Genomic DNA, 27,482 nt, shown 5'->3' on the forward strand with positions numbered 1-27,482 from the left:
CGGTTCCCAATCAGATGCGTCTCCTGCAGCAGCACCACATCCGGGGAGTGCCTCCTGATCAACTGACTAACCATCCCCCTCTTGATCTTGTCTCCCAGACCATTCACGTTCCAACTGAGCGCAGTAATCCCAAAACCCTGTCTACCAGTAGACATAGAAATGGTAAATCATGTCAAGGTCACCTGATGCAGAAAAGAAACAAGAATACATTGCCAACCAAATAGCTAATAATAATGCACACAATAAAATCTTGGTTGCGAAAACCCCCCCAAAGTTCAGCCACCCTCCCCTCACCCTGCACCCCAGCATATAGCTTACGCTAAACCCCAACTAGCAGTGTGCCTGTCGCCCCCACACTTATCTACAGCTAACTAAAGGTAGAAAAGAGAGGGAGGGCCTAAGTGAACCCGCCAACCCCACCATCACCCGCCCCGCCGCCACTACAATGTTCATATCAAAGTACGGTAGTATCTGTACTGGGGATACGGATCAGAAGAGCTATAACACACCCACCCCACTCCCTGTTCACAACATCCCATTAGTACGCCCTACGAGCATCATTTTGCACAGGCCTATTGTTCATCCGGATCCTCCCGATCTTGCCTCTCCGCCTCCGTCGCATGAGTACTTTCCAGCCAATCCGCTGCCACCTCAGGGTTATCGAAGAACCAGACCTTACCGCTGAACTCCACGGGAAGTCGAGCCGGGTACATCATAGCGTATTTTAGACCTTTGTCCCTCAATTTCTTCTTCACCGATAAGAAGCCTTGACGCTGTCTTTGCACCATTTGGGTAAAGTCTGGGAAGAAGGAGAGGTTTGCATTCTCAAACCTCAAGGGAGGTCCAGCTCGAGCCGCCTGCAAACTCGCATCTCTGTCACGGAAGGTAAGGACCCTAGCAATCATAGGTCTGGTGGGTGCACCCGGTCTAGGTCTGCCGCCGGGGACTCTGTGTGCACGTTCTACAGTGAAAAAGTAACTAAGGCTTTTAGGTTTGAGGTGGTTAAGGACTATATTTTCAACAAAGAGATCAACCAACAAAGATCTCTTCAACAAAGAGATGTTTGCCCTTCAGATTTCTTGGGCACCTCCTGGTCCTGCCTTCATAATCATCCAGGTTGCGAGCCACAAGGATGCTGAAGGCCTTAAGGTCCCTCACCTCCTGTTGCAGCTGATTCACATCGTCTATCAAACTGTCCGTCTTGACCTCCAGTGTCTTTACCTTCTCGTTGGCCTTTGTGAGGTCCACCCGCAGCAGCCTCACCTCGATTGTGACGGTGTCAAGTTTATTATCCATGACTTCCATCTTCTGGCCCAGGGTACTCTGAACCCCATTGATGGCCGCCATTAGGTCTGTCAGCGTCGGCTCCGTGGGGGCATGAGCAATCTCCTCGCTCTCGGACTGGGGCTTCGTCGGTGCCCCCAGGGGACCCCTTTGGGACGGTGTAGCGATCCAACTGATTAGTTTGGATGTACCTGGATCCCTTGGAGGACCGGGGCAGAGGTTTGTCCACTTCTGGTTTTGTCGCCATATCGCCTCCCCTACCCCCAAGACCGGACCAAGTCATGGTCTGGTCCCGATGTCAGCGCCTCTGGTCGGCCGTCCGCTTCCGCCGCCCACCAATCGCGTATATGCGGTCTTACCGTCCCCGAGGCTCTGTTAGGCCACGTCCGACCATCCAGTCAGGGATGAATGCACCACTCGCCGCAGGTAGTCGACAGTCCGAGAGTCATGCCTCCCTTCCAGGGTACCACCGCCGAGCCCCCCGTCCACACAACTATTGCGCGGGCTGGGCACCTCGCTGCAAGTCTCTCTCGACCATCTCAGCGTTGTAGACGACCTTATAGCTCACAGAAGCCCCCCTGTGATGCACCCCTAAACAGCGAACGTCGGCCGCTGTGCCCTCTCGTGAAGCCAGGGAGTCCATCACGACCACACAGGTCACCTCACCACCATGTCGCTCTTTTTTCCCCACCACATGGGTGGCACCACCAGTAGGTACCCCGTAATTTCCACTGGCGCAATTTCAATACCGCTGGCAACGCACACCATCCATTTGTGGTGCCTCCAAGATGGGCCTGGCAGGTCTACTCCTTAGTCAGCCACCGATGTGTCCTCTTACTCTTGCGGTCCATCAGGTCACCAATGCGGCTGCCGTTCTCCACTCCAGTCTACCCCAGTGCACCTCACCAGCAAGCAAGCATAGCCTCTACTCCCGCATCTCTCCTCCAGAGCTGAATAGCCTCCCTCACTTCCCGGGCACCAGGTGTCCCGCGGGTTGCCTCTCCTCCGCAGCCGGGCCGGTGGCAGGCATTTGACGGCCTCTGTGCAATGTATTCCAGGGCAGTCTTGGCGCAGCCCCCACCATCAGTCAAGCAGGGCACTCCGGGGCATCGGGTGCGCCTGCACCCCCTCTAAATATCTGTGCCGCCCCAGTGTCTCCCATGTGACCATGCACAGATCTCGGGGAGCGCACCTCCGCACCTCCGGGCGGACCGGCGAAAGGCCGTCCGTGCCCCCGGATGTTGACACACTCGCGGCCATCCACTAAGCAACTCAAGAACCCTGCTTTCACGCCGGACCAGGCCTCTCTCTTCGGGGCGATGCTGCTGTGCCCCACAACCACGGATCCGGTCCGCGGAAGCAGCGTTGTGCACCGCCTCTGCTCCGGAGTCAGGGAGTCGGGTTTGGGCCAGGATAAATAGCAGGATGAGTGGGCAGAGAACGGCGGTCGGCGGGGCTGAGTCCCTACGCGGCCATCTTGGTTGCCGGCTTGGCTCCTCCCCGCCTACTTGAATTTTTAATGTTTGATTTGGTTTGTGAAAATAGGCAACTTGAAGGTCTATGGTGCACATCAGCTAACCTTGAGTAAGAGAGGGAAATTTTGATATAGAACCAGTATTCTGAATTTTTATTTCCTTGTCCATATGTTGGCTTCCATGAGATCGAGAATGGTTCTTAAGTCCTGGCTACGACCCCTTTTTCAAACCAGAAAGCAAGTGAAATAAAGTTCCTTCCCTTTCTGATGACAAGGAACTTGCTTCTTTAATAAGGTGTTCAGCTCTTTTTGGAGTTGCTCCCAATTTAATTGATAGAATGTTCTTGGTAGAATTTCTGGAGAAGAAGATTTGAACCTCAGTGAGTAGCAACTTTTCAGCACCCATCTGTCTCTTGTCTGAGGGGGTAAAGTGCTCACCATCCCCAAGAGACCCAATCTATCAGTAATTATGAATCTCTACACAGAGGTTGCAGATACTGAATGTTATTCAGTTTTTCTCAGCTATGGAGCCATTAAGTACTCCAAATCAGCTATTTAATGCCCAACTCCAAGGTCTTCGACTTCAATGATTCTTGACGACAATGGAGAGTGATATTTTTATGTAAATGTTGCTTTTGATCATGTGTTTTGATACTTCATCATGAACAGTGATTGTGCTTTGAATTCACGATGGGGCAGAGACAGGTCCATCAACGCCATATATCTTGATGGCATACATGCTGTGATGAGCATGTTGCCACTATATCAGTCCCCAACGTCAAACAGGACAACGTGTCTTCTACATGAAGTGTCTCTTTTTAAATCTCCACCTACAGACCATTGATTTATACCTTAAGTGTCCTTTCCTAAATTTTTAGAATTGCTGGCTAGCTTACGGGTGAGGAATCTCTGGGAGACACAAGATGCAGGCATAATGAGGGTCAGATTGTGCCTTTCACCTCCAACTTGAAGAGTATTTGATGAGAAATATTTGCATTTTGTGAAGAAATAAAAACAATTACAGTCAGGAATTTCTCTCAAAGCACTTTAACGATTAATGAATGACAAATGTAATGATTTTGGAAAGGTTTGGAAAGCTTTCACAAAGAAACATTTGCAAATTTCCTCAAACTTTCAAATCTGTGCTCATGAATATTCAGATATTCATGAGCTTGAAGTTTTATATGTTCAATTAATGATTGTTCAATGCCTTTCTCTGTTTTAAACTGGCTCACAGGGGTGCCTTTTGTGTAGTAATGTTTTCCATCGCTCTCATAGAATTCAAAATGTTCTGGAATTCATAAGTGTGACTATATGGCATCTTTTTTCTGAATACAAAAGGTTACCCATGTGCTCACAACTTTCAGAAAAATAGTGAATTTTACAGTCTCTCTATACCCTCTGGTGCTTAGAACCATCCTTCATTTCTCTCCTTGTTTCTGGTAATTGTTGCAGAATGAACACGTTACTTACCTTGGGTAACAATATATCTGTAAGAGACAGATATTAGTTATGGATTCCTCACCTTAGAATTACCCCCAGGCGTCCGAATAGATCCGGAGAATATTTCTTCAGCAGTACCCCTGTGTGTCGGTAGGTGGCGTTGGTTGACTCCGCGTTCGTTGTTGGCATCGTGGTCGCAGAATGACGTCGCTGTATCTACTTAGACTTCGCCCCTGTACGCTGACGTCAGTTCTTTACCCGACATTCCACAGCAGAAGCGCAGAGCCATAAAAGACACTGAATACTGGTGCGCAAAACTGGGGCCATATAAGGGAGTCCCTTACCCTAGAAGTCCGTTCGAAGAACGAGGAGGATAGGTGGGGCGGTGAGAAATCCATAACTAATATATGTCTCTTACATTTATATCATTACCGAAGGTAAGTAACTTGTTCATCTGAAAAAGACTTTTAGTTATGGATTCCTCACCTTAGAATAGATACCCCAGCAATAGCAACGCCGGAGGTGGGTCTGCGAACTAAGTTCATACCAGAAATTCCTGGAGAACTGAACGGCCAAAGAAGCCATCCCCGGACTTGGCTGTCCACGCAGTAGTGTTTAATAAAGGTGTGCAATGAAGCCCACGTAGCTGCCTGGCAGATGTCATTAAGAGGGACTCCACGTCCCAAAGCAGTAGTGGCTGCTGTCGCCCTTGTGTAATGGGCGCACAACCCACTGGAGGTTCCTTTTTCGCTAAGGAATAGCAGATTTTGATGCAAAGAACAACACGAGAGAGGGTCCGTTTGTGCACGGCACGACCTTTCTTGGCGCCTACATAGCCAACAAAAAGCTGATCATCTACCCGGAATTGCTTTGTATTGTATTGTATTCCGCATTTATAGTTCTACGGGTATTCTGGTGCTTGAACACGTGAGATCAATACACCTTGAGTGTTGTAGCGAGTCCAGGGTCAAAAGGAGGAAGAGAAAGTCATCCAGATAGAAAGAAAGCACAAGTTTTTGATCCAGACTGTGGAGCCTCTCTTCCTCTTTAGAAGGATGCGGGCGGGAAGAAGGTGGGCAAAGTGATAGTCTGTCCTATGTGGAAAGAGGTAACCACTTTGGGAAGGAAAAAAGGCCTAGTGCGAAGGACAACTTTGTCCGGATGAACAGCCAGAAAAGGAGGTTTGGAAGAAAGTGTCTGAATCTCACTCACCCTGCGAGCAGAGGTGATGGCAACCAAAAAGGCAGTTTTAAGTGTCAGAACTCTGAGAGGACAGTTATGTAGCAGCTAGAAAGGAGAGCACATATGATAGGTCAGAACCAGGTTCAAGTCCCACTGGGGCATTACGAAAGGAATTGGAGGAAACAAGTTAATAATGCCCTTAAGGAAATGATTTACAATAGGGGACTTGAAAAGACAAGGCTGGTCAGGAAGCCAAAGAATAGCTGAATTGGCCGAAAGATAGACTTTTAGAGTGCCCAGAGCAGAGCCTTGCTTGGCCAAAGAAAGATTAAAGAGGAAAACCTGTGAAAGGGGGCAGAAAGGAGATCCACAGCCTTTGCTGAGCACCATGCCACAAACTTGTTCCATCTACAGGCGTATACTATTTTGGTGGAGGGACGCCTGGCTGCCAAGATAACATTACAGACTTAGGGAGGAAGGTCGAAAGCTGTCAACTGTAAGGATTAGTTACTTACCTGTAATCCTAGTTCTCTTCCAGGGGTATCCTCATCAAAGTCATAAGCACTAGAATATTCCCGCCCATGCGCGGGACCCCGGAAACACAATTATATATGTGCCCCACATATATATTTCCATATATATACATATATATATATATTTCTTCCAACAAGGCTCAGACAGAGCCTCCGAACCCCCTTTAATTATTGATGCATTGAAGAACCCACAAAAGGTTATGATGACACGCAGACAGGAACTACAAGTCCCAAAACACCTGAAAGCTACTATAGCCAAAACGGGATTCACTCGTTACTTAAACGCAATGAATCATGGGAAATGACTGAGAACTGCCATTCTTCTTTGCATCACGAGCCCTAGAAGAAAAAGCAGACAGCTTTGAAACGCGTAGGCTGAAGGGATGCAATCACGGGTGAAATGTAATCCTCACCGTGGCAATAAAGTGGTCGACACTTACCTGGCTGTTCGTGTGCTCTTTCAAGCTGCAGAAGCCTTGTTGGAAGATATATATATATATATATATATATATATATATTCAACACACTCCACCAGCGTCTTCCTTCTAGCGATATCAGAAAGAACAACACAGGAGCCGTGGCCTCAGTAAATGGTGTAGTTTAATGCAGATACAACGTCCTACGCGTTTCGGAGTAAGCCTACTCCTTCATCACGGGCAAACTTTGTGTATCTCAGTGTGAATAATAAAGTGAAAAACTATGTCACGTGATAAGAACATAAACAAAATACTTCGCTTTTAAACAATTTTCAAATTGGTGCTTGTACTAACATTGAAAGTGACTGGAATATATGCATTAATCATTACGGCAATCCAAAAGCACATTTGTAAGCATTTTTAAGCATGATTTCAGAGTTTAGAGACCCTCGCCAAAATTAATGACGTGAGTCACCAAAACAGCACAACCCTCTGCTTCGGGTAAAGCATTTCAGCTACAAAAAGTTCAGTGATTTTTAAATAGAAAAATTAAATTGCACTGATAAAGTAATAGTGTAATTTTGTCATTGATTATAAATAGCGCAACTCTGCTTAGAGAGGATACGAACCCCTGACCTCAAAAGAGTAATACACGGGGTGGCTCAGCCCACTAAGCTAAGCGATATACCGCGTGCTAACGGCAGAAATTAAACAGTTAATTTATTAAATACCTATGGCGGCAAGCCCAAGGCTAACAATACACCTTACTTAGGAATAGTAATGCCCGAGTGGGCTAACAACATTTTTAAGTGCAAAGTAAATGAAGAGCTGCTGCCCTAGTGGGCCAAGTCCATGTGCATTGGAAACTCCATGCTTAAAGTAAAGTTAGGTCAGTCATTGATCAAAGCCCCAGTGGGCTGGTGCACTGTAGAATGCCAGCGAAATTCTCCTCAGTCACTGTTGGGTAAGTACTTGTAACACGTAAGACAATGATAAAGGCAAAGTCCTATTAAAATCTTCATAATAGAAGAAACGTATCATAAAGAAAACACACAAAATTCTAAAACAACATACAGAAGGTTATTGAGCACCGATGACATCCGAGCCCTGATGGACAACGGAGAAACAGCGGCCCTCATCCTCCTAGACCTCTCCGCGGCATTCGACACTGTCTGCCACCGCACCCTAGTGCAGCGCCTCAGCAACGTTGGAATCCAGGAGAAGGCACTGGAATGGATCATCTCCTTCCTCGACGGAAGAACACAGAGAGTCCGTCTACCACCGTACAAGTCAGAGGCCACCGAAGTCATCTGCGGCGTCCCTCAAGGATCTTCGCTGAGCCCCACCCTCTTCAACGTCTACATGAGCCCCCTCGCGGCCATCGCACGCCAACACAACCTCAACATCATCTCCTACGCTGATGACACCCAGCTGATCCTCTCCCTGACCAACGACCCCGCCGCCGCCAGAGCCGACCTTCACGAAGGGATGAAAGACGTAGCCGAGTGGATGACAACCAGCCGCCTGAAACTGAACTCAGACAAGACGGAAGTCCTCATCCTGGGCTCCTCGCCCTCCGCCTGGGACGACTCCTGGTGGCCCCCCGCCCTGGGCACCGCACCCAAACCGACAGACCACGCACGCAACCTGGGCTTCATCCTGGACTCCTCCCTCTCCATGACCAGACAAGTCAACGCCGTCTCCGCGTCCTGTTTTAACATCCTGCGCATGCTACGGAAGATCTTCCGGTGGATCCCCACCGAGACCAGGAAGACGGTCACCCAGGCCCTCGTCACCAGCCGACTGGACTACGGCAACGTCCTCTACGCCGGAACCACCGCCAAGCTCCAGAAGAGACTCCAGCGGATCCAGAACGCCTCAGCCAGACTCATCCTCGACATCCCCCGACGCAGCCACATCTCCGGACATCTGAGAGACCTGCACTGGCTCCCCATCAACAAGAGAATCACCTTCCGTCTCCTAACCCACGCACACAAAGCCCTACACGACCAAGGCCCGAGCTACCTCAACAACCGCCTCAACTTCTACACTCCCAAACGCCACCTCCGATCGACCAACCACGCCCTTGCCGCCGTCCCCCGCATCCGAAGAGCGACAACAGGAGGAAGGTCCTTCTCCTACCTGGCCGCCAAGACCTGGAACTCCCTCCCTCCCGACCTGCGCCTGACCAAAGACCACCTCTCCTTCAGGAAGAAGCTCAAGACCTGGCTGTTCGAGCAGTAGCAGCACCCCCCCCCCCCCCCCCCAAGCGCCTTGAGACCCTCCGGGTAAGTAGTGCGCTCTACAAATGTCTTTGATTGATTGATTGATTGAAGAGAACTATGATTACAGGTAAGTAACTAATCCTTCTCTTCCAGGGGATCCTCATCAATAGTCATAAGCACTAGAATAGAATAGCGAGCCTCACCTCATCCCCCTGCAGGCAAAGGAACATAACGGTAAATTAACCAATCAGCTTAGATAACCAAGCCTGGACAGATAAAACACTATCCGAAAAGATTCCTCAAGGAGGCTTGGCCCACTTGAGTATCAGGCCTGGAGTCGGATTCTAGGCAATAATGCCTTGTGAAGGTGTGAACCGACTTCCAGGTTGCAGCCTTGCAAATTTCTGACACTAGAACATCATGCAAGAAAGCCACTGTGGCCCCTTTACCCCTAGTGGAGTGTGCTTTAGGGGACAACAACAAGGGCCTTTTAGCCAGCTGGTACGCCAATTTTATGCAGGACCCGATCCATCTAGAAATGGATCTTTTAGAGGCTGGAAAGCCTGTTCTCATGGCACCATAATTCAAAAACAATTGATCCGTTTTTCTTATGCTCTTGGTACCCTCTAGATAGAATTTAAGTCCTTAACCACCTGCATTTGGAACAAGGAAGGTTGGCTGGGTGACTTTCTGTACGCCGTAATGGCTGACAAATGAACCCTGATCGAAGCATATTTCAAACCTGATTTTGCTAGATACAGAAGGTAAGGAAGAATGACATCCTCCTGCCACTTCGTAGGGTCAAAGTGATTTTCAATACACCAGAGGAAGAACCTCTTAGCCTCTTTCAAAATGTGCATGCAATCTTGTGGCAGTTTCAAGTGTCCGTATTAAAGGACCTCAGGAGCCATGCTGCCAAGTTCAGAGAGGGAAGGCTGGGATGGAGAATCTTCCCGTCCATCTTGGTCAGCAGGTCCGCTCTGCAAGGTAGTCTCCTGTGTGGAAGCACCGACAACTGAAGAAGGTACGGGTACCACTACTGTCTCTGCCAGTCTGGAGCTATCAGAATCATTTTCATGTTGGATCCGATGAGCTTGGACACCACCTTCGGGATCAGAGGCAGAGAAGGAAAGGCGTAGGCAAATGTCCCTACCAATCCAGCATTCCCTTTGTCCCTGGACGGTGGAATCTGGATGTGAAGGCGTGGCATTTTTTGTTTTTGTCGTCTGCAAACAAATTTATTGATGGACGACCCCATCGATGGAAAAGATCTGCCACCACCTCGTCGTTTAGCACCCAGTCTGGCTGATCTTCGAAGTGCCGACTGAGCGCGTCTGCTTTGACATTCTGTTCTCCTGGAAGGTGCACTGCTACTACTAAGAGGTTTCGGGCTAGCAGCCAGTGCCAGATCGCTTGAGACTCCAGGGAGAGAGGGCGTGAGCGTGTACCACCCTGTTTGTTTAGGTAAAACATGGTGGTCGTGTTGTCTGTTTGGATCAGGACTGAGCTGGACTTGATCACAGGCAGGAAAGCTTTCAGAGCAAGATGAACTGCTCGTAGCTCCAACATGTTTATGTGGTAGGACTGTTTCTTTTCAGACCCCCGACCCTGCATCTGAAGGCAACCCATTTGTGCCCCCCATCCCTGCAGAGATGCATCCATTACCAACGATAGCACTGGAAGTGGCTGGTGAAAGGGGACTCCCACCAACAGTCCACCATTTGAGGGATGATTTCGCAGCTTGGGAGAGCACAATTCGATCTTACCAGCGACCCGTTGCTTGATCCCATTTGTCTTCTAGATCTTGCTGCAATGGTCGCATCCTCAGCCTGGCGTTTGGATGAGAAATATGCAAGAGGCCATTGACCCCAGCAGAGATGCCACTTGCCGGATTGTCGGGTGTTCTGTCTGGAGCAGAATCCTGCTCTTCTGCTGCATTGAAGACAGTCTCTCCCCCGAAGGGAACACTCTTCCTTTGTTTGTATCCAGAGTAGATCCTAGAGAGTGGATTGTCTGGGAGGGCTGCTGCACGGACTTCTCCATGTTGACATGAAGACCCAGGTCGTGTAACTGCTGCAGACACACATTTGGAAGTCGCTCCTTACTTGTCGAGGAAATGTTCCTTTGAGGAGCCAATCGTCCAAGTAAGGATAGACGAACAGACCTCTTCTGTGAAGGGCGGCTGCCACCACTGCCATGCACTTGGTAAAGACTCATGGGGCGGACTTGAGCCCAAAAGACAAGACCTTGTACTGGTACTGTTTGTGTCCGACCACAAACCGCAGGTACTTGCGATGACGTAGAGCAATGGGAATGTGGAAGTACAAATCTTGGAGGTCCACCGAACACATCCAATCTCCTACTTGCAGATGTGGACATATTTGATGAGGGGCCAACATGCGAAACTTCTCCTTTACGATGACTCTATTCAGTAGGCGAAGGTCCATTATAGGTCTGAACTTGTGCTCCTGATGTTTTCTGGGCACAAGAAAGTACCTGGAGTAGACTCCCTTGCCTCGCTGGTCGAGAGGAACCTCTTCTATGGCCAGCTTTTGAAGAAGAGCTTTCACCTCCTGTCGGAGCAACTTTAGTTGGTGAGGACAAGATCTTTTTGGAGGAATGTCCTTTGGAAGAACACGGAAACATAGTGTGTATCCATTGCGCAGTATATTGAGAACCCAACGATCTTTTATGATGCTGCACTACTCTGCCAGATGACGTGAAGCACTTCCTCCCACTGGAGTGGGCAACGGCGCCAGAGGAAGCAACTGCTCATGGGTTTCCTCTTGTTCGAGCTGTGGTAGAGGACTGTTGTTGGTGTCCACCTCTACCTCTGTTCGATTTACGGCCCTGATATTGGGACTTGCCGTGGTTTTTCCCCTGGGACCACTGACAGGTTTGAACCCTCTGTTCGGATCCCTTGCGTTGATTGGGCCTGTATCGACGCTTGAATTCTTTATTTTTTTCCAAGCCAACAGCCTTAAGGGTGTGTAATGGCCGGATTTTCTGCTTAGATGGGATCAGCCCCTAGGGGCCCCTCTAACCCAGCCAGAACGTAACCACATCCCTCCTCAGGACCATCTATCCAGGCACCTGGGTACCTACCTGAGGATGGGGAACTCGCAATATACAAGCTCATATTATCAGAAACACCACTAAATCTATAGGGATACTAAGAATACTCACTGATTACTAAGGATATCCATGCCTTACACCACACTCATACCTTATAGTCTCGCGGCCACTCAGACCCAGACTGATCTACCCCAGGGCAGATATGACACACAATCCGGCGTGTCTACAAACGGGCCTGCAGAACCCAATGCTCTCTTTTTCCAAACGGTCTACAATCCGGCAGACCTACACGCTGGTAATCCCCCCCAGCGCTCTCACTTACACACGGCCCGCAATCCGGCAGACCTCCACGCTGGTAATCCTCCCCAGCGCTCTCATTAACGCCGTATATCAACGACGACCACTTTCCTATGAACACCTATGGGAACAATTTCTCATTTGTCTACTTGGGATAAAACTATGATAATGAAAATTAGTACGGTTTCCAAATGGTATGATGTACCTTCTAGTCTAGGCATCAAAGGTCCACTCGCTCCCTATTTATATGATCACTACTTACCTGATCGGGATTTCACATCCGTTCATGCAAACAACTTTCAACTAGGAGAACCATTTACCAAGATTGAACAAGAATACAAGGCACATGTCAGTTCACTAAGAACTAGGGCTGCTTTATTCTAACAATATAAACACATACACAGATCTGTATTATAATGGACACATCCACATGTAACTGACAAAGACTATAGATAGAACACACCGCTGCAAAGAAAAGGATTAGCAATACAATAGCCTAGGGAATAAAGACAAGATTAAGATGTAAGTGTAAAGTAAACTAATATGACAGGACCGGTATCACCTGATTAGTGTGAAGTCTTGTTTTAGCTGTCATCTGGGTTCCTCTCTCGTCTGTGCCTTGGCTCATCTCAGACTCTCTCTCTCTCCTGCACTCTTGGATACACCTCTGCGCTGATCACTTTGCACTGGACTCCCCCACGAACTGTCTCCACCTTCCAGCTTCAGTCTAATGGTTTCTGCCGCTCTGATACTCTTCATTCCACTAGCTTGTTCACTCTGTTTTAAATGTCTCTGTGCCAATGTCCAATTAACTCCAGCTGCTCCCACAGGTTAATCCACGATCTCTCCTCAGTCTCTTCTAAAAGGCATTACTTCGACTCCAGCTATTCACACCTCCTCCTGATAAGTAACTGCTTCTGACTGCTTCCTTCAGTTCCAGCTCACTGACTGTCTGTTTGTCTTCTCTCTGTTCCAAGCATGTCCTGTCTCTTCTCCTCTTGCAATTCCACTCCTCCAACTCTACCAACACTCTCTGCTCCTCCAATTCAACTCAGCTCTCTCTAGCTCGAACCCTCTCTCTCTCCTACTCCAACAGCTCCTCACTCTCCTACCACTCCAGCTTGACTCCTCACCGCTCCTCCAATTCCACTCGACTCACTGACTCCGCCTCTGCACTTCACTGATATAGAATGCTGTTTCCTCATGGAAAGTTCCAGCCATCAGCCTGCCGCCCACCAGATCTCTGCACCACTTCGCATCAAGGACACACACCCAGCTGGCCAGCCTTTTGTGGTGTCTTCGACACAGAGAATAATACAGCCTACCGATAAGGGCTGGCCCAGACCGGTTCTCTCCAAGTGAACAACAGCTTTAACTATAAACTTTACCTTTACTCTAAAAGCCTCTCAGCTCCATCAAGATGGAGTCCCTCTAGTTCTAGGCCTGTAGGCCTGAAAAGGATGAAATACCCCTTAGCTCTGTCAGAATACCTACATAAACCATACCAATGTGTAATATAAAGTCAGGACCACAGGATCCAACCTCTACTATAAGAAATAATAACAGGCCAAAGCCAATAGGCAATAGATGGCCTCTTCTAGGTCTGGAAAAAGGGCTTAAAAGGGCCAACACAAGCTAAGAATACATATCCTAGATGTGAGCAAGATTAAAGTCTATATCACTGCTAAATAGAGCCAAAAACCCTGCCAAGACAGGGTGTCAAGCTCCGCTTTCATTCTGCCCATCTCCTCATCTGGATGAGTACCAAAGAGAGAGGAGCCAGAAAATGGGAGATTGAGAATTCTTTGTTGTGCGTCAGCCTTGAGACCTGTCAGCCTCAACCACGAGTATCTTCTACGCAGACTCCATGGGCGTAAGAATGCGCCGATAGTGTAGCGCTGTCCGCTGCCGGGCTGATCATTTGATTTGCCACAAGAGATCCTTCAGTGACGATCTCATCGAAGTCCTTCTGGTCTTCCTTTGGTAGCTTCTCTTTGAAGCGGTCCAAAGAGTCCCACAAGGCCCTGTCATAGCGGCCTAACAGTGCAGCCGCACTGGAGACCTTAAGGGTTGAAGCCGCAGAGTTGCAGACTTTGCGTCCCCAAGAGTCCTGGGATCTGCTTTCTTTATCGGGAGGGACAAATGAAGATGCAGTGACAGCATGAGTCTTCCTTGCTGCCACAACGATCCCTGAATCTGCAGGCGGATCCGTCTTCAAGAAGACAGGGTCTGAAGAAGCCGGCTTGTACTTCTTTTGGATTCGAGCCGGGACCGCCTTGATCGTGGCTGGAGTCAAGAAGGTGTCCATCACAGGGTCTAGAATCCCTGGAGCAATGGACGAGATATCGCCTTCTGATGCAGAGTCTCGAAGATCACCGTCGTCGCCACGTGAGGGACGGACATTTCGATGTTGAGCTTCTGAGACCCTCTTTGAAGCACATTGTGGTATGTGTTGATATCATCAATCGGAGAGACCCTCGAGATAGGGCTGTCCGACAATGTAGGGGAGTAATCCCTGTTTGACGAACGGGTTGAACAAGAAGAAGAAGTAGAAGGTGTACTCCTACTTCTGCGATGTAAACTGTGTCTTCGTCCCCGTGATCTGTGTGTGCGTTCTTCTCGTCTGGGGGAACGCGATCTGTCATGCCTTCGTTCTCGGGATCTGCCGGTACGTTTGATGCGTCTAAGGGAACTCGCCCTGTCCACCTCCTGCATCAATCTTCCTGCATCAATCTTTGCAAAGGCGATCGATATATAGGACTGGCATATTCCTGAATCCGCTCTGTCGCCCCTGAATCCTTCTGGAGGGCGAGAAGCCATCTCAGGGACAAGAGCACAGTAGCGTCCGTCTCCCTTTGATGTGATGGGGACCGATGAGCAGGTCTGCTGGCTTCTGGAGAGGCATATCTCCTACAAGGCTGACCAGAGGAGTGAGAGGAAGAGTGGCGCGAAGCGGATTCCGTCACCAGTAGAACTGATCCTTCCATAGACCTCACTGAGGTAGGCCTTGACGCCGGGCGTGCGCCCCTCGACATCGAACCGGATCTTCTCCTCGACATCGACCTCCGATCTGATGCGACTGGCATGGAAGGTTCCTTACTCCTCGACGCCGATGCTGGTGAAGCCTGGACATCCCTTCTGCTCGACGATGAACGTCGAACCGACGGCGACCGCCGCCTTTCAGATCTAGGTGGAATGTCTCTGTGCCTCGACGTCGAACGACGTTTTGAAGACGTTGGCGGAGGGCTCCTCTTCCTCGACGCCGAACGTCGACGTGACGACGGCGGAGGGCTTCTCCTACTCGACACCAAACGTCGTTGAGACAATGGCAGAGTGGTGTCCATCCTCGACGTCGACGGTTGTCTAGACGACGGCAGAGGGGTGTCTATCCTCGACGCCGATCGTCGCCGAGACGACGACGGATGAGTTCCCATCCTCGACGCCGAACGTCGCCGGGTTGACGACGGCGGAGGACTCTCGCCCCTCGACGTCAAACGCAGATGGATTTGCGACCATGGAGGGGAATCTACTCTCGACGCCGATCGTCACCGGGTTGACGACGGCGGAGGGCTTCTACTCCTCGACGCCCATCGTCGCCGGGTTGACGACGGCGGAGGGCTGATACTCCTCGACGCATAGATCGTCGCCAAGTTGACGATGGCGGAGGGCTTCTACTCCTCGACGCCGATCGTCGCCGGGTTGACGACGGCGGAGGGTCAAGAATCTTCTACGTCGACGATGTACCTGAGTGACGATGTCTTCTCGATGGTCTTTTCTTCGCCAAATGACCTACCGGTGGTTGATTTTTCAGCGCCGAGCCCGACGCTGATGTAGAAGGATGAAAGGCCTTGCTTCTTGATGGAGTTCTAGACCTCTTGGAACCCTTCCTCACCTGAGACCTACCTCTTGAAGATTTCTCTGCTAATCCATACAGGCGAATCCTTTCTCTGTCCTTCAAGGTTCTCTTGGACAGAGTTTGGCAATGAGCACAGGTCTTAGGGTCATGGTCTTCAGGCAAACACAGGATACAGACCTCATGGGAGTCTGTTTTGGCCTTCTTTTTATGACAAGTAGGACAGGAGTCAAAAAGAGAAGGCATTTTAGGTGTTAAAAAATGCCTCAAACTGTCAGAAAATGACAGAGCCTTACTTCAGAATGTGAAAGACGTCGAAGTAAGTCAAAAAAGTTGAGAGAAAAAGCAAGATTATTTCTGCATAAAATCAGAAAGAAGTGGAGCTCTGTAACCAGGATCCTTCCTGAAGGAGCCGGAAAGAACAACTGACCTAACTGTCACCCCTGAGGCATGATGGGAAGCTGGGGGTCATGAGTGCCTTAAAGGCACGGTGCCAGTTTAGCTCTATGTTGCTATGTGTTAGCTTTTCAGTCTTTTTAGACTGTGTTTGCAATGCAGTCTGGGAGCTGTCTATGCTTTTAGTCCTTTGTGAGATTTTCCGCTGTCTGCTGAGCATTAAAATAGATTCAAAACATGCTTTATTGTTATTTTTCCCTATTTCTAATGCATGTTTTCATGATATAATGGGGAGTCCTTACAGCATTATTCAGCTCTGATGTTTATGAGGCTGTAGTTGCATATATATATATATATATATATATATATATATATATATATATATATATATATATAAACAGCTTCTGAACACCAACCAGCTGCACACACGAGTGGGTGCACACAAAACGGGGGTGTACCCGCATCTACAAATTACGCTCCAAATATCCCAGGATTATCGGTCCTTTAGGAAAGTAGCACACACAGGGGAGGTTCCATAAAGATTTAATGCAAGAACCAACAGCAACTGTTGCTGTTGGTTCTTGCATTAAATCTTTATGGAACCTCCCCTGTGTGTGCTACTTTCCTAAAGGACCGATAATCCTGGGATATTTGGAGCGTAATATATATATATATATATATATATATATATATATATATATATATATATATATATATATATATATATATATATATACATATACATGTATATACATATATATGGAAATATATATGTGGGACACATATAATATTGTGTTTCCGGGGTCCCGCGCATGGGCGGGGATATTCTAGTGCTTATGACTATTGATGAGGATCCCCTGGAGGAGAACCGCTCCATCTCCACTCTCCATGCAAGGAGGTGGAGGCTGGACAGGTTCGGGTGGAGGACCGTCCCCTGGAGGAGAACCGCTCCATCTCCACTCTCCATGCAAGGAGGTGGAGGCTGGACAGGTTCGGGTGGAGGACCGTCCCCTGCTTCTTCAACAGAAGATCCTCCTGAAGGGGCAGCCTGATCGGAGGAGTTCAGGAGGTCGGCCTTAGTTTGGAAGTGGGAGATGACAGCCGGGGAGAGCCCGCCTTTAACAGCCAGTCGTTGAGATAGGGGTAGACTGGAACTCCTGATCTGCACAGATGAGCTGCAACCACCATCATCACTTTTGTGAACACCCGAGGGGCGCGGTAAACTAAAAGTGCTCGTGGCCTACCGTGAACCATAGGAAACGCCTGTGAGCCGGCAGGACGGGGATGTGAAAATAAGCATCCTGCAAGTCCAATGCTACCATCCAGTCTCCAGGGTCGAGGGCGGACAGGACATGAGCCAGTGTCAACAGTTTGAACTAATTCCGGAGGAAGCGGTTGACGTTCCTGAGATCCAACATAGGGTGCAGGCCTTTGCCCTTCTTGGGCACCAGAAAGTAGTGGGAGTAACAACCACAACCTACTTCTGGGGCAGGAAGACGCTCGATGGCTCCCTTGGCCAAGAGAGCCGTCACTTCCTGTTTAAGAAGGGCCAAGTGATCCTCCGACATGCGATGGAATTGAGGTGGCATGGACGGAGGGGTAGTCTTGAAGGGGAGGGCCCCTTCGGACTATCTGCAAAACCAACCTGTCTGACGTGATGTTGAGCAAGTGGGGCAGGTGATGGTGAATCCTGCAGCCCACTGGTGAATGGTGGTCCTGAAAGGTCGGACTAGGAGGGCTTGGAGGCTGCTGCAGAGGGGGCGCTGGCGGGCTGCCCCCCACAAGCCCCTAGACCCACGATAGTGGATCCCACATCCCCGGCCACGCAGAGGCTGGACAGCTTGCGCAGGCCTGTGGCTCTGGGCGGAACATGGAGGGGCACCCCTTCCGTAGCCACGAAAGTGGCGAAAAGCAGACTGCGCGGGGCGAGAGATGGAAGCGAGGCCCAATGATCTCGCTGTAGCCCTGGAGTCCTTAAAGCGCTCGAGCACGTTGTCTGCCTTGTCACCAAAGCAATGGCCAACAAGGGCATGTCCAAAAGTGGAGCTTAGACATCACCTGAAAAGCCAGTGGACCTCAGCCTGATGTAGCGTCTTAGGGCTACTGACGTTGAAATCATCCTGCTTAGCGAGTCAGCGGTGTCCAGCCCACACCGTATGGCGAACTTTGCTGAGTCTCTCCCTTCGGCCACTGCACGGCACGGGCCTCCTCTGTGCACTGTGGCAGCATCTGCATGACCGTGTTCCACACAGTATGGGAGTAACGGCCCAAGAGACATGCGGTGTTCAACGACCGCAGTACTAAACTGGAGGACAAAAACATTTTCATCCCAAGATGGTCCAGCTTCTTGGATTCCCTATCAGGTGGTGCAGTAAGGAATGCGCCTTTGGAAGTCGATGCTTGGACCACCATGCTCTCAGGGGTGGGGTGTTGGGAGAGGAATTTGGGGTCACCCAGGGCCGGCGGTGGCGTTGGGCAATCATTCTATCCACAGGAGCCACTATGTTGGGCTTGGACCAAGTGCCCAAAAGGATGTCCGTAAGGGCCTCATTGAACGGCAGCAGGGGCTCCGAAGAGGCCGCTGCCAGTTGAAGCACCTCGGTCAGGAGGTTAGTCCTAACCGCCACCATAAGAAGCTCAAGGTTTAAGGCCTCAGCCGCCCAACGCAACACCACTGTGGATGGTGCACCCTCCTCCATAGCCATGGTAGGGGAGAAAGCATGCCACGGTCTGGAGAAGTGTCCAGACCACTGGCCTCACCCAACTCCTCTCTCCAGTCCGGTTCTTACAACTGGTCTGCCAGAGGGTCCACAGACCCCTCGCAGTCCTCCTCACCCTCCTCTGGTAGCCACTCAGGTGCGATAGGGAACACCAGGGGAGTGCAGGGGTACAAAAGTACCGGTCTGCGCCGGTCCCGATGTCGGGCGACGTCGGTCCGGCTCCGTGTCCAAAAAGAGGGGGAGGCCGGGCCGATGTCGGTTGAGGACACAACTGGCATCGGAGGGGGTGGAGGTGTCGCCAATGGATTTGGCGCCGGAGGAGGTATCATGAGGTCGACCGGCGCCAATTCGGATCCGGGCCTGGATCCCTGGAAACCCTGTGGCACTGGGGCCGAAGCCACCGGTATCCAAGGCCTAGAGCCCCCAGCCGAGTCCACGGGGCCTGAAAGTACACCGGCAGAGTCGCCGCTGCCCAAAAATAGAGTGGAGGGCTTTGTGAAAACTACGAAGTTGGGCAGGGGCCACTCCGGCTACCGGAAAGGGAGGGAGGCTCGGAGTTGACCCAACAGGCTCCACGGGTGGAGCTGGACAACTACCATTCACATCCCGTGTTGCATCAGCCGATGGACGGGGAGAACGCGAACAGCAATGGTGAATCTTCGCCTGCTTTTTGTGCTTCGACTTACCCGAAGACTTCGACAAGGTGGTGGTGGTAATGGATCCGCGACCGGTCCAGCGACCTCCCTCTCGACTGGGACCTCGAGTGGCGTGGAGCAGACTGCCGGGCCCCCAGAAACTTTTGGGACCGCTCCTGCAAAGACTTCAGGGCCATGGCTCGGCAGTCGGAGCACGACTTTGGGTCATGGTCGTGCTCCGGGCACCAAATGCACACAAGATGGGGGTCTGTCACCGACATCAGCTTGAGGCAGGAGCCACAAGGCTTGAAGCCGGTCTGCCGAGATGACATCCCTGTGCACCAGGAGTTGTGATGACTCGAAAAGATGTAAAAATAAAAGTCACAAAAAGAGAGTCAACAAGTGACTCGAGGTACCGCTCTCTCCGAATCTTTGCTGGCTGGCGCAGAAAAAGAATGAACTGACGTCAGCGTGCAGGGGCGGAGTCTAAGTAGATACTGTGACGTAATTCCGACGGCCACGACGCCAACGACGAACACAGAGTCGACCTACACCACCTATCGACGCGCAGGGGTACTGCTGAAGAAAAATTCTCCGGATCCAGTCTGACGCCTGGGGGTAATTCTAAGGTGAGAAATCCATAACTAATAGTCTCTTTCAGATTTGCACATTACAAGAAAAGAGCAAAAATACTTTAAGCCCTTACCAGCCAGTCACACCTCAAGAAAAACTATAAAGTAACTGAAAAAAGTCACATATCTTAGTGACAAATTCAACCACCAAAATATAGGAATGTGTTAACCCTTTCAATCCTGACAAACACATTTTTCAAATAAAAATTTCTCCAAAACAGATTTTCACCAAACCACAATAAAGCATGCTATTCGAATTCTGCGTTCATGCTAGCTGTGTGTGTGTGCTGCATTTGCTTTCTTAATATATAGGAATGTGATCAAGGGCTCTTGAAGCCCGAAACGCGTCGTTGCTGGCTGTGGTGTAAGAACAAAATAAATTTATACCTTGCCTGAAATGCTGTGGTCGGTCCGAGTTCCTGCTTCGCCATGAGACGGAAGTTGTTGGAATTGCTGTTGCATATATATATATATATATATATATATATATATATATATATATATATATATATATATATATATATATATATATATATATATATATATATATATATATATATATATATATATATATGTGTGGGGCACATATATGATTGTGTTCAGGGGTTCCGCGCATGGGCGGGAATACTCTAGTGCTTATGACTATTGATGAGGGTCCCCTGGAAGAGAAGCTGCTTTACGCTCCTCCAAGATAGGCCTGAAGGCTACTCTTTACAGCTACCACTTTGAGAGCCTATGGTTATCAAAGACCACTCAAATCACCATAGGGGTTGCCTGAATTATTGCAAGGTGCTTCACTCCTTTAAGTGTGCACCAAATATTAAGCCAGCCTCCTAAATGAATTTAGACTTGAGGTGCACTAGCGGTGCTCTGTGTAGGACTTTGTATTTGAATAGCAGGGACGTTACAGGTTAGATCCAAGGTACAATGGTAGAGCTGTGATGAGGTACTGGAATAGTAGGGAAGCTGCCGATCTGTATGAGGTGCGCCGGTAGAGCTGAGTATAGGTCTCACTGTTGGAATAACAATAGATAGCTGTGGGAGGTAACTGAGATGTTTTGACATAAGTATTAGTACTGCAATAGCAGGGATGCTGGCGTTTAGGAATGAGATTCTTTCGAATTGATTTACATTGGTAAAATTGTGTACTCCTCTGTACTAGATTAGCAGTGCAGGTTATGATTAAGTTGTGTTGGTGTATATGTATAAAGATCTTAGTACATGAACAACAGTGGACCCTGTTAGCTAGGATTGCTGTGCAATGGGTAACTGCAAGACATTGAATTTGTTAAACTCACCCATATGTCGAATTTTCCGGGAAAAAAGCGCTCAGGAATGCGGGCGGCATACAGGCCCACAGCTATGAGGTACAGCATGGCCACGATTATCATCCCTCCCAGCTGGGTTGGTTTAGCCGCTTCCATGATGCCCCCAGAAATCACCAGGAAGTGTATGAATGGTATCAACCCACTGAAGGACAGACCCACGAACACTCCTTGAAAGGAAACAAGAGAGAAAGGTCAGTCAAAAGGTTAAAAGAGCACCGTCTATACCAGCCAAGAATAACATGTGCCACACACCTGTACTGAAATGTATAAACCTGCTCAAACACTGGAGTTCAATAGGGGACGGAAGACTAGTGGCTTCCCATGACCTTTCAACAAAAAGAGGAGAAGTGGATGGATGGCAGAAGAACCAAAATCCTTCTCTCTCGATCAGTGGTCGAAGGGGGGGGGGGGGGGGGAAGTAGTGGAACTGTGGGTAGAGAATCAGAGGGCAGGAATAACCTGAGGAATGGGTCAGTGGGCGGAGTCAAAGGTGAGGCAGGAAGAGCAAAACATCTAAATGTTTAGTGTTTGTTTGGCATTTCATTGACCAGTTGCAGCCTATAAGTTATTTAATTCGACCAATTGATGCATATGTCTATTTAAGGTTTAATATGATTTATTGATATTAAAATACATTCACAAAGTGGGATAAGTTTCCAAGCACAGAATGTCGCAAATACACTTAAAAGTAGAATCACAAGTCATTTGTCTCCAAGCCATGCAGTTTTTGTCATCAGCACTTCTCCCTTTTTCCTCAAGAGCAGTTCAAACATGAAAGTTAAAATATCCTAGTCTACAAATGATTTCCATATAATTGTGGCCCTGCCATATTTGCCACGGAATACATCATCTACTGCAAAATCTGAGGATTTTAGCAAAAAAGATTTTGTAGCTCAAACGGATCAAAAGTTACTAAAAAATGTGACTTGTGTTGATGCAAATTGGAGGGAGCTCTTTGCCAAGGTTGACTAGTCACCTTTCTCACTGCTGCTTTTGTATGTTACACTGGTGCTAATGAGGCAAAATATTTACAGAAACTGTTAGTATGTGTAAAAATTTCAACATAATAATGTACCATGATACAGCCATTGTTTTGTTGCATAATTTAGTCAACACTGCATCAATAATTGTGTCCTCCATTGCTGCATAATTCCAGTGGCCCCAAAACAGGCAGAACATGTTAAAAGTGCTTGTGCAAGAAGCAGAGAGACAGTGAAGTTTGCGAACTTAGATAGGCGTGTGTGCAAATCCTGCTTTGCCAATCCCTGGTGCGTTGCACTATTACTGCTGAAACATGTCCAATGGAGGTACCAATGGGTGAGGCACACTGGCCTCAAGGGTGCTGTGACCTCAGTGACAGAGTCACTGTCGCTCTAGGGTGTGCTGCTTCGTAGGCTTGCCCGCAAGCCTGGAGGTAAACTTCAGTATGGATTGTGGTGGACATGCCTTCAAGGTTATAACCCACACTTGTCACCAATAGGGTCCGCCTGCTGGTGCTAAGACACTACGGCTTCTATGGTCTAGTTGGGCCTTCTAAGGTCTAGCATGGGAATTTGCTCCTTCAGGACACTGGTCTAGTGGACTGATAATGAAGGCCGAAACTGGTCCCCAGTCCCAAATTCTGCAACTCTGGCCGTAGTGTCACATCCTCTCCACCACTGAGCACCATACTGCCCCACTGAGAGAAGCTTGCACTGCCTTCAGTACAACCCAATTGTGCCCCACAATAAACACCTAGATGCAACTCAATTCAAATTATGCACTAGACAAGACCAAGCTGCCTGAAAACAAAAAGTAACAACATCCCTTAAAAAGCAAATGCCCCTAGGGAATGCAGGATTAAGTAAAGCAAGTGAAAATTTAGCAGGAACAACATGGTTACCTTAACACTTTTACACTCATTATTCAGAAATCAATGAGTGTTTTTACCTGAAAAGTTAAGGACATGACTACAGGTCCTGGAAGGAACCCGTTTCAATGTCTATTGCTTATATCCTTACAAAATGTAAGCAGTATGGTTTAAAAAGACCACATTCCTGAACACAGAACAGCAGTACACATTTTATAAACTAAAATAAGGAACTCCAGTCATCAACCAGGTATTGCAGTACCTCCAGAAATTGTGCACTTGCCCACCCGGGAAAAAAATGCTCTTCAATGAGAAAATGAAAGTTGCACTTCATTAGCAAACTCTGTAAAGGTGAGCTAATGTGCTTGGGTATGAATAAAACCAATCTGGCCACTTTGCGGTCACTCTGTATTGCTTTATTTAGTTTTTTATGTTTCGTATTTTTAACCTTTTTTTTATCTTCATCCCGAGGCTGCACTTTGGAGTAGAAAAAAGTCAGAAAAGGACGACATTTCCAGCAAAAGTGTTTCTTTCTATTTTGGACCCATTTCACAGGGGAACGAATAAAGGAAAGGAAAGGAAAGAGAGGGTAAGAGCCACTTCCTGAAGTCATGGTTTTCATTCAGCAAGTGAGGAGGAGCAAGACAGAAAGAAAGAGCGGGAATAGGAGCAAAAGGAAGAAAGAGGGGGAGCTGCCAGCAGCAGAGCAGGGGAAGTGGACACTGTCCTTGTCTTCTCTAGGCAAAGTGGAAAAGGGAGCGTACCCTATGGCCAAACCTTATCTATAGGCCTTGGCTATTTCTGCCATCCTGGCTCACCTTTTTAAAATAAAAAAGTAGAGGAACGGATTTTATTAATTTTAAAATGTTGGGGCACGTCGTGCCCTGCTTGACCCACCCACTTTGACCACTGCTCTCGAAACTGAAAATAAATCATCCTAAAGTTGGTATGCCAATTAACTTCAGAAAAAGACTATGCTGCATTCACACACTTTTTTCTTTATCCATACACATCCACTTATATTATTATTATTATTAATTAAGGGAAGCTTGTAAAGCGCTTGGTTACGCTAAGAAGCGTGTCCCCGCGCTACAACTGAAAAACTCAGAGCAGAAGTAAGAAATGAGCCTGATTATCTTGAAAATAGGTATGTTTTTAATTTCTTTCGAAAGCCTAAGCATCCTTGATCTCATGCTATTTGGTTCAATAAATGCCAAGGAGCGGCAACAAATCCAAAATATGAGCACAATTCTGGCTCTCATGGAAGACATCAAAACACGACTCACACAGAACAAACAAACACCTTTCCATCGAAGCACACCAATGGTGTAGTGTGCAAGGTGTCCAGAAACATGCTTCAGGGTCTTGTTAAGCATATAACACCATATATAAGTGCAACTACAGAACAATACAAGAAAAATGTTATAGAAAAAGACTGTGTCCTTAGAAGCAGTTACAGCAGGTCTACTCAAAAACAACAGAGGTCAAATCTGGTACGGCTCGAGTATTAATATGAGCTCCTTCATTGAACCTATAAGGCCAATAGAAAGACAGGAAACTAACCCACAACGGAGGGGCACACTGTCCATACTCTAAAGAGCAGTAGTAGAGTCCTCTAGTTGCAAAAGGTGATCCATTTTACATTCTAGTTCTGCACTGGTGGGTGCACCTGTGAGGTACGAACGGGGCCCGCACACAAATCTCCATTTTATTACATGTTCTAAACTTGACATCTTTTTCTTATTGTGACTTTTTACATGCTTTGTGATTCTATGATAATATGCTTAGAAATAATTCAGCATGCATTGCATTGCTTAGTGAGTATTTTATTGTGTTGCCGTACACTCTGTCCAAGGCTAGGAACATTGAACTGATGTCTTTGTATTTGGTTGTCCAGTTGGAGACAGCTCTGAGGCTCATGACAAACAATCACATCACCTCTGCACCTTGGACACAGTGCGATTGGAATAGTGCTTTTATTGTATAAACCACCTCTACCTCTAAGTCAAATTCTGCAGAGGAGCACTTTGGATGAGATTATCCTGGACGCTGTGCAATGTGACTGAGATGCAGCCCTGCTGAATCTAATCTTCATCCTGCTAAGGACGATAGCCTGCTCAACACTACATCAGCTTCTTGATGAATCTTGCACAGGCATGAGGGCTTGGGTTGTCCCAACAGATCTGTCCGGGCGGGTACCTGCACTATGCGCTTGCAAGTGTAGATAGTATTAGATAGGAGTATAAATATAATCATAAACACATTATTATGTTATAATGGAGGAACTGTCTATCTTCTTCACCATTTTTGTAAGGCTGATTTCAATGCTTTGTTTCATCCTACTAATAATTGCAGTTCACGCTTTTTACACAAGAATACAATTGTTTCAATAAATGTTTAAAAAGCCAATTTGCATCTTTCTTGTGTCTCCCGTGGACATGCCTGAGTAACGGCGAAAGGGTAGATCTGTTTCCAAGATTTCCTTATGGAATTAGAGAGGTCATGTTCACAGGTTGCAGATACCCTCTGGTACCCTGGTAAGGTTAGGGGTCTAGATGCAGCACTGTGAGCTAGCTAGGAATCAGGCCAACATACTCTGATAATATGTGTTGATTCAGTCCCCATATTCTGATGGTTATGTTGTCCGCATACACAGTCCTATTCAATTCGTAGACACCATATGGCAATTTGGTTGAGTGTAAGTCTGTTTTTTTGCTCAGCATATCTTACAAAAGATCATTTAGGTAATTTGAAGTGGTGTGCCACCTTCATACAAATAATCCTGCCTGTTGTAACCAGCAGCCTAGTTGTGACTTCATCAGTACTCCAACTCAGTAAATATATAGATGCACAGTGACAACGACGCGGATTTGGTATGTGACTTAAAATGGTACTCTGGGATAGGGGGAGTGGCTACCTAGTCTTGAGGTTGGCAGAGTCTTCTCAGCCGCTGTGAGCATCTTCTGTATTCTACCTTTCTGACTTCTTGACCACCTCAGTGATGAAATCTGGGACCTGTAGTGTCCATTAGGACATGTCACTGTGTGGTCACTCAACAAGAGGGTTGCCTTTATGCCAATTCCTGTGAAGGCATTCTCTTGTAAGGTGACCCTGCAAATAAAAGGGTGGCTAGGTGCACATACCCTCACTCCAGTTACTAACTGAACTCCACCCCCATTCATGTTGCATAAGAGGACATATTCAGTGCAAAGGGCAATAAACAGAAAGGAACTGCACCTACAGGTTCTGGGCAAATGCAGAGGAGCTTTGTCACCAGGTGTCTGTCCTTCCTCTCATGATATATGCAGGACTTTAGTTCCCCACAGAATCAGACACTTCCTGTTATGGGGTATACAAAGGGCTTCAGTCTGCAGACTGTTGGTTGCTCTCATATCCAGGGAACCTAGACGTGGCTTAAGAGCACAGCACTGTCTGACCTTACCCTGTATTCAGATGCCTTGATTTACCATACGTACACTATAAATGCACCTTGTGATGTACTCTTTGATACTGATATAATGCTAACCTACAGACAAGCAGGCACATATAAGAATCCCTGTGTAAGGTGTACTACTTTCTATTCCACATATGTAATCATCATAGTAGCTTCATACTAATTCAGGGTCTGAGGAACTCTTTAAGATTCCCTCATTCAAAGTTGACTTGGTGCTTGGTACTCGGAGATGTTTATTTATGGTGCTTGATTCAGAATAGTAACAGCAACCAAAAACGAACCACAAGACCTCCTGACCCTCATTCAGAGTGCACACAGATATTCACTCTGCACCTCATTCTCTCAACCCTAGTGGCTCACACACTCGCAAATTAACATCCTTTTGCACTTCATCAGAAGTAGGGATATTTGTTCTCTAAAGGATGATATAGCACCTATCAGTGTCCTACACCATCTCTGGGATAGTTGTCCAATAAGTGGTGAGGTGGTAAAACTGTCATGCGAGGAGGTGTGAGGTAAATTTCTCTTGTACTTATTTTGGGCCCATCAATATATTGAGCAAGGCCTGTGAATTGTGATTATCCTAATGACATGACAAGAGAAGAAAACAAGTTACTTACCTGTAACTTCAGTTATCCAGTATTGGTATCTTTCATAGATTCACATGCCTGAATCATTCCCCGTCG

At 47.8% G+C, this 27,482-nt stretch overlaps 1 protein-coding gene across 1 annotated transcript in view; it reads right to left on the reverse strand.

The window, feature by feature from the left end:
- LOC147684389 (adiponectin receptor protein 2-like) overlaps positions 1–27,482 on the reverse strand; it is a 219,467-nt gene that overhangs the window by 40,668 nt on the left and 151,317 nt on the right. Inside the window, exon 5 of the mRNA XM_086940319.1 lies at positions 21,464–21,660. Within this exon, the coding sequence (XP_086796445.1) occupies positions 21,464–21,660 (197 nt within the window). The remainder of the gene's footprint in view (positions 1–21,463; positions 21,661–27,482) is intronic.

The sequence above is a fragment of the Lissotriton vulgaris genome, chromosome 10, assembly GCF_964263255.1.
Source record: "Lissotriton vulgaris chromosome 10, aLisVul1.2, whole genome shotgun sequence".
In the NCBI taxonomy this organism is placed as follows: domain Eukaryota; kingdom Metazoa; phylum Chordata; class Amphibia; order Caudata; family Salamandridae; genus Lissotriton; species Lissotriton vulgaris.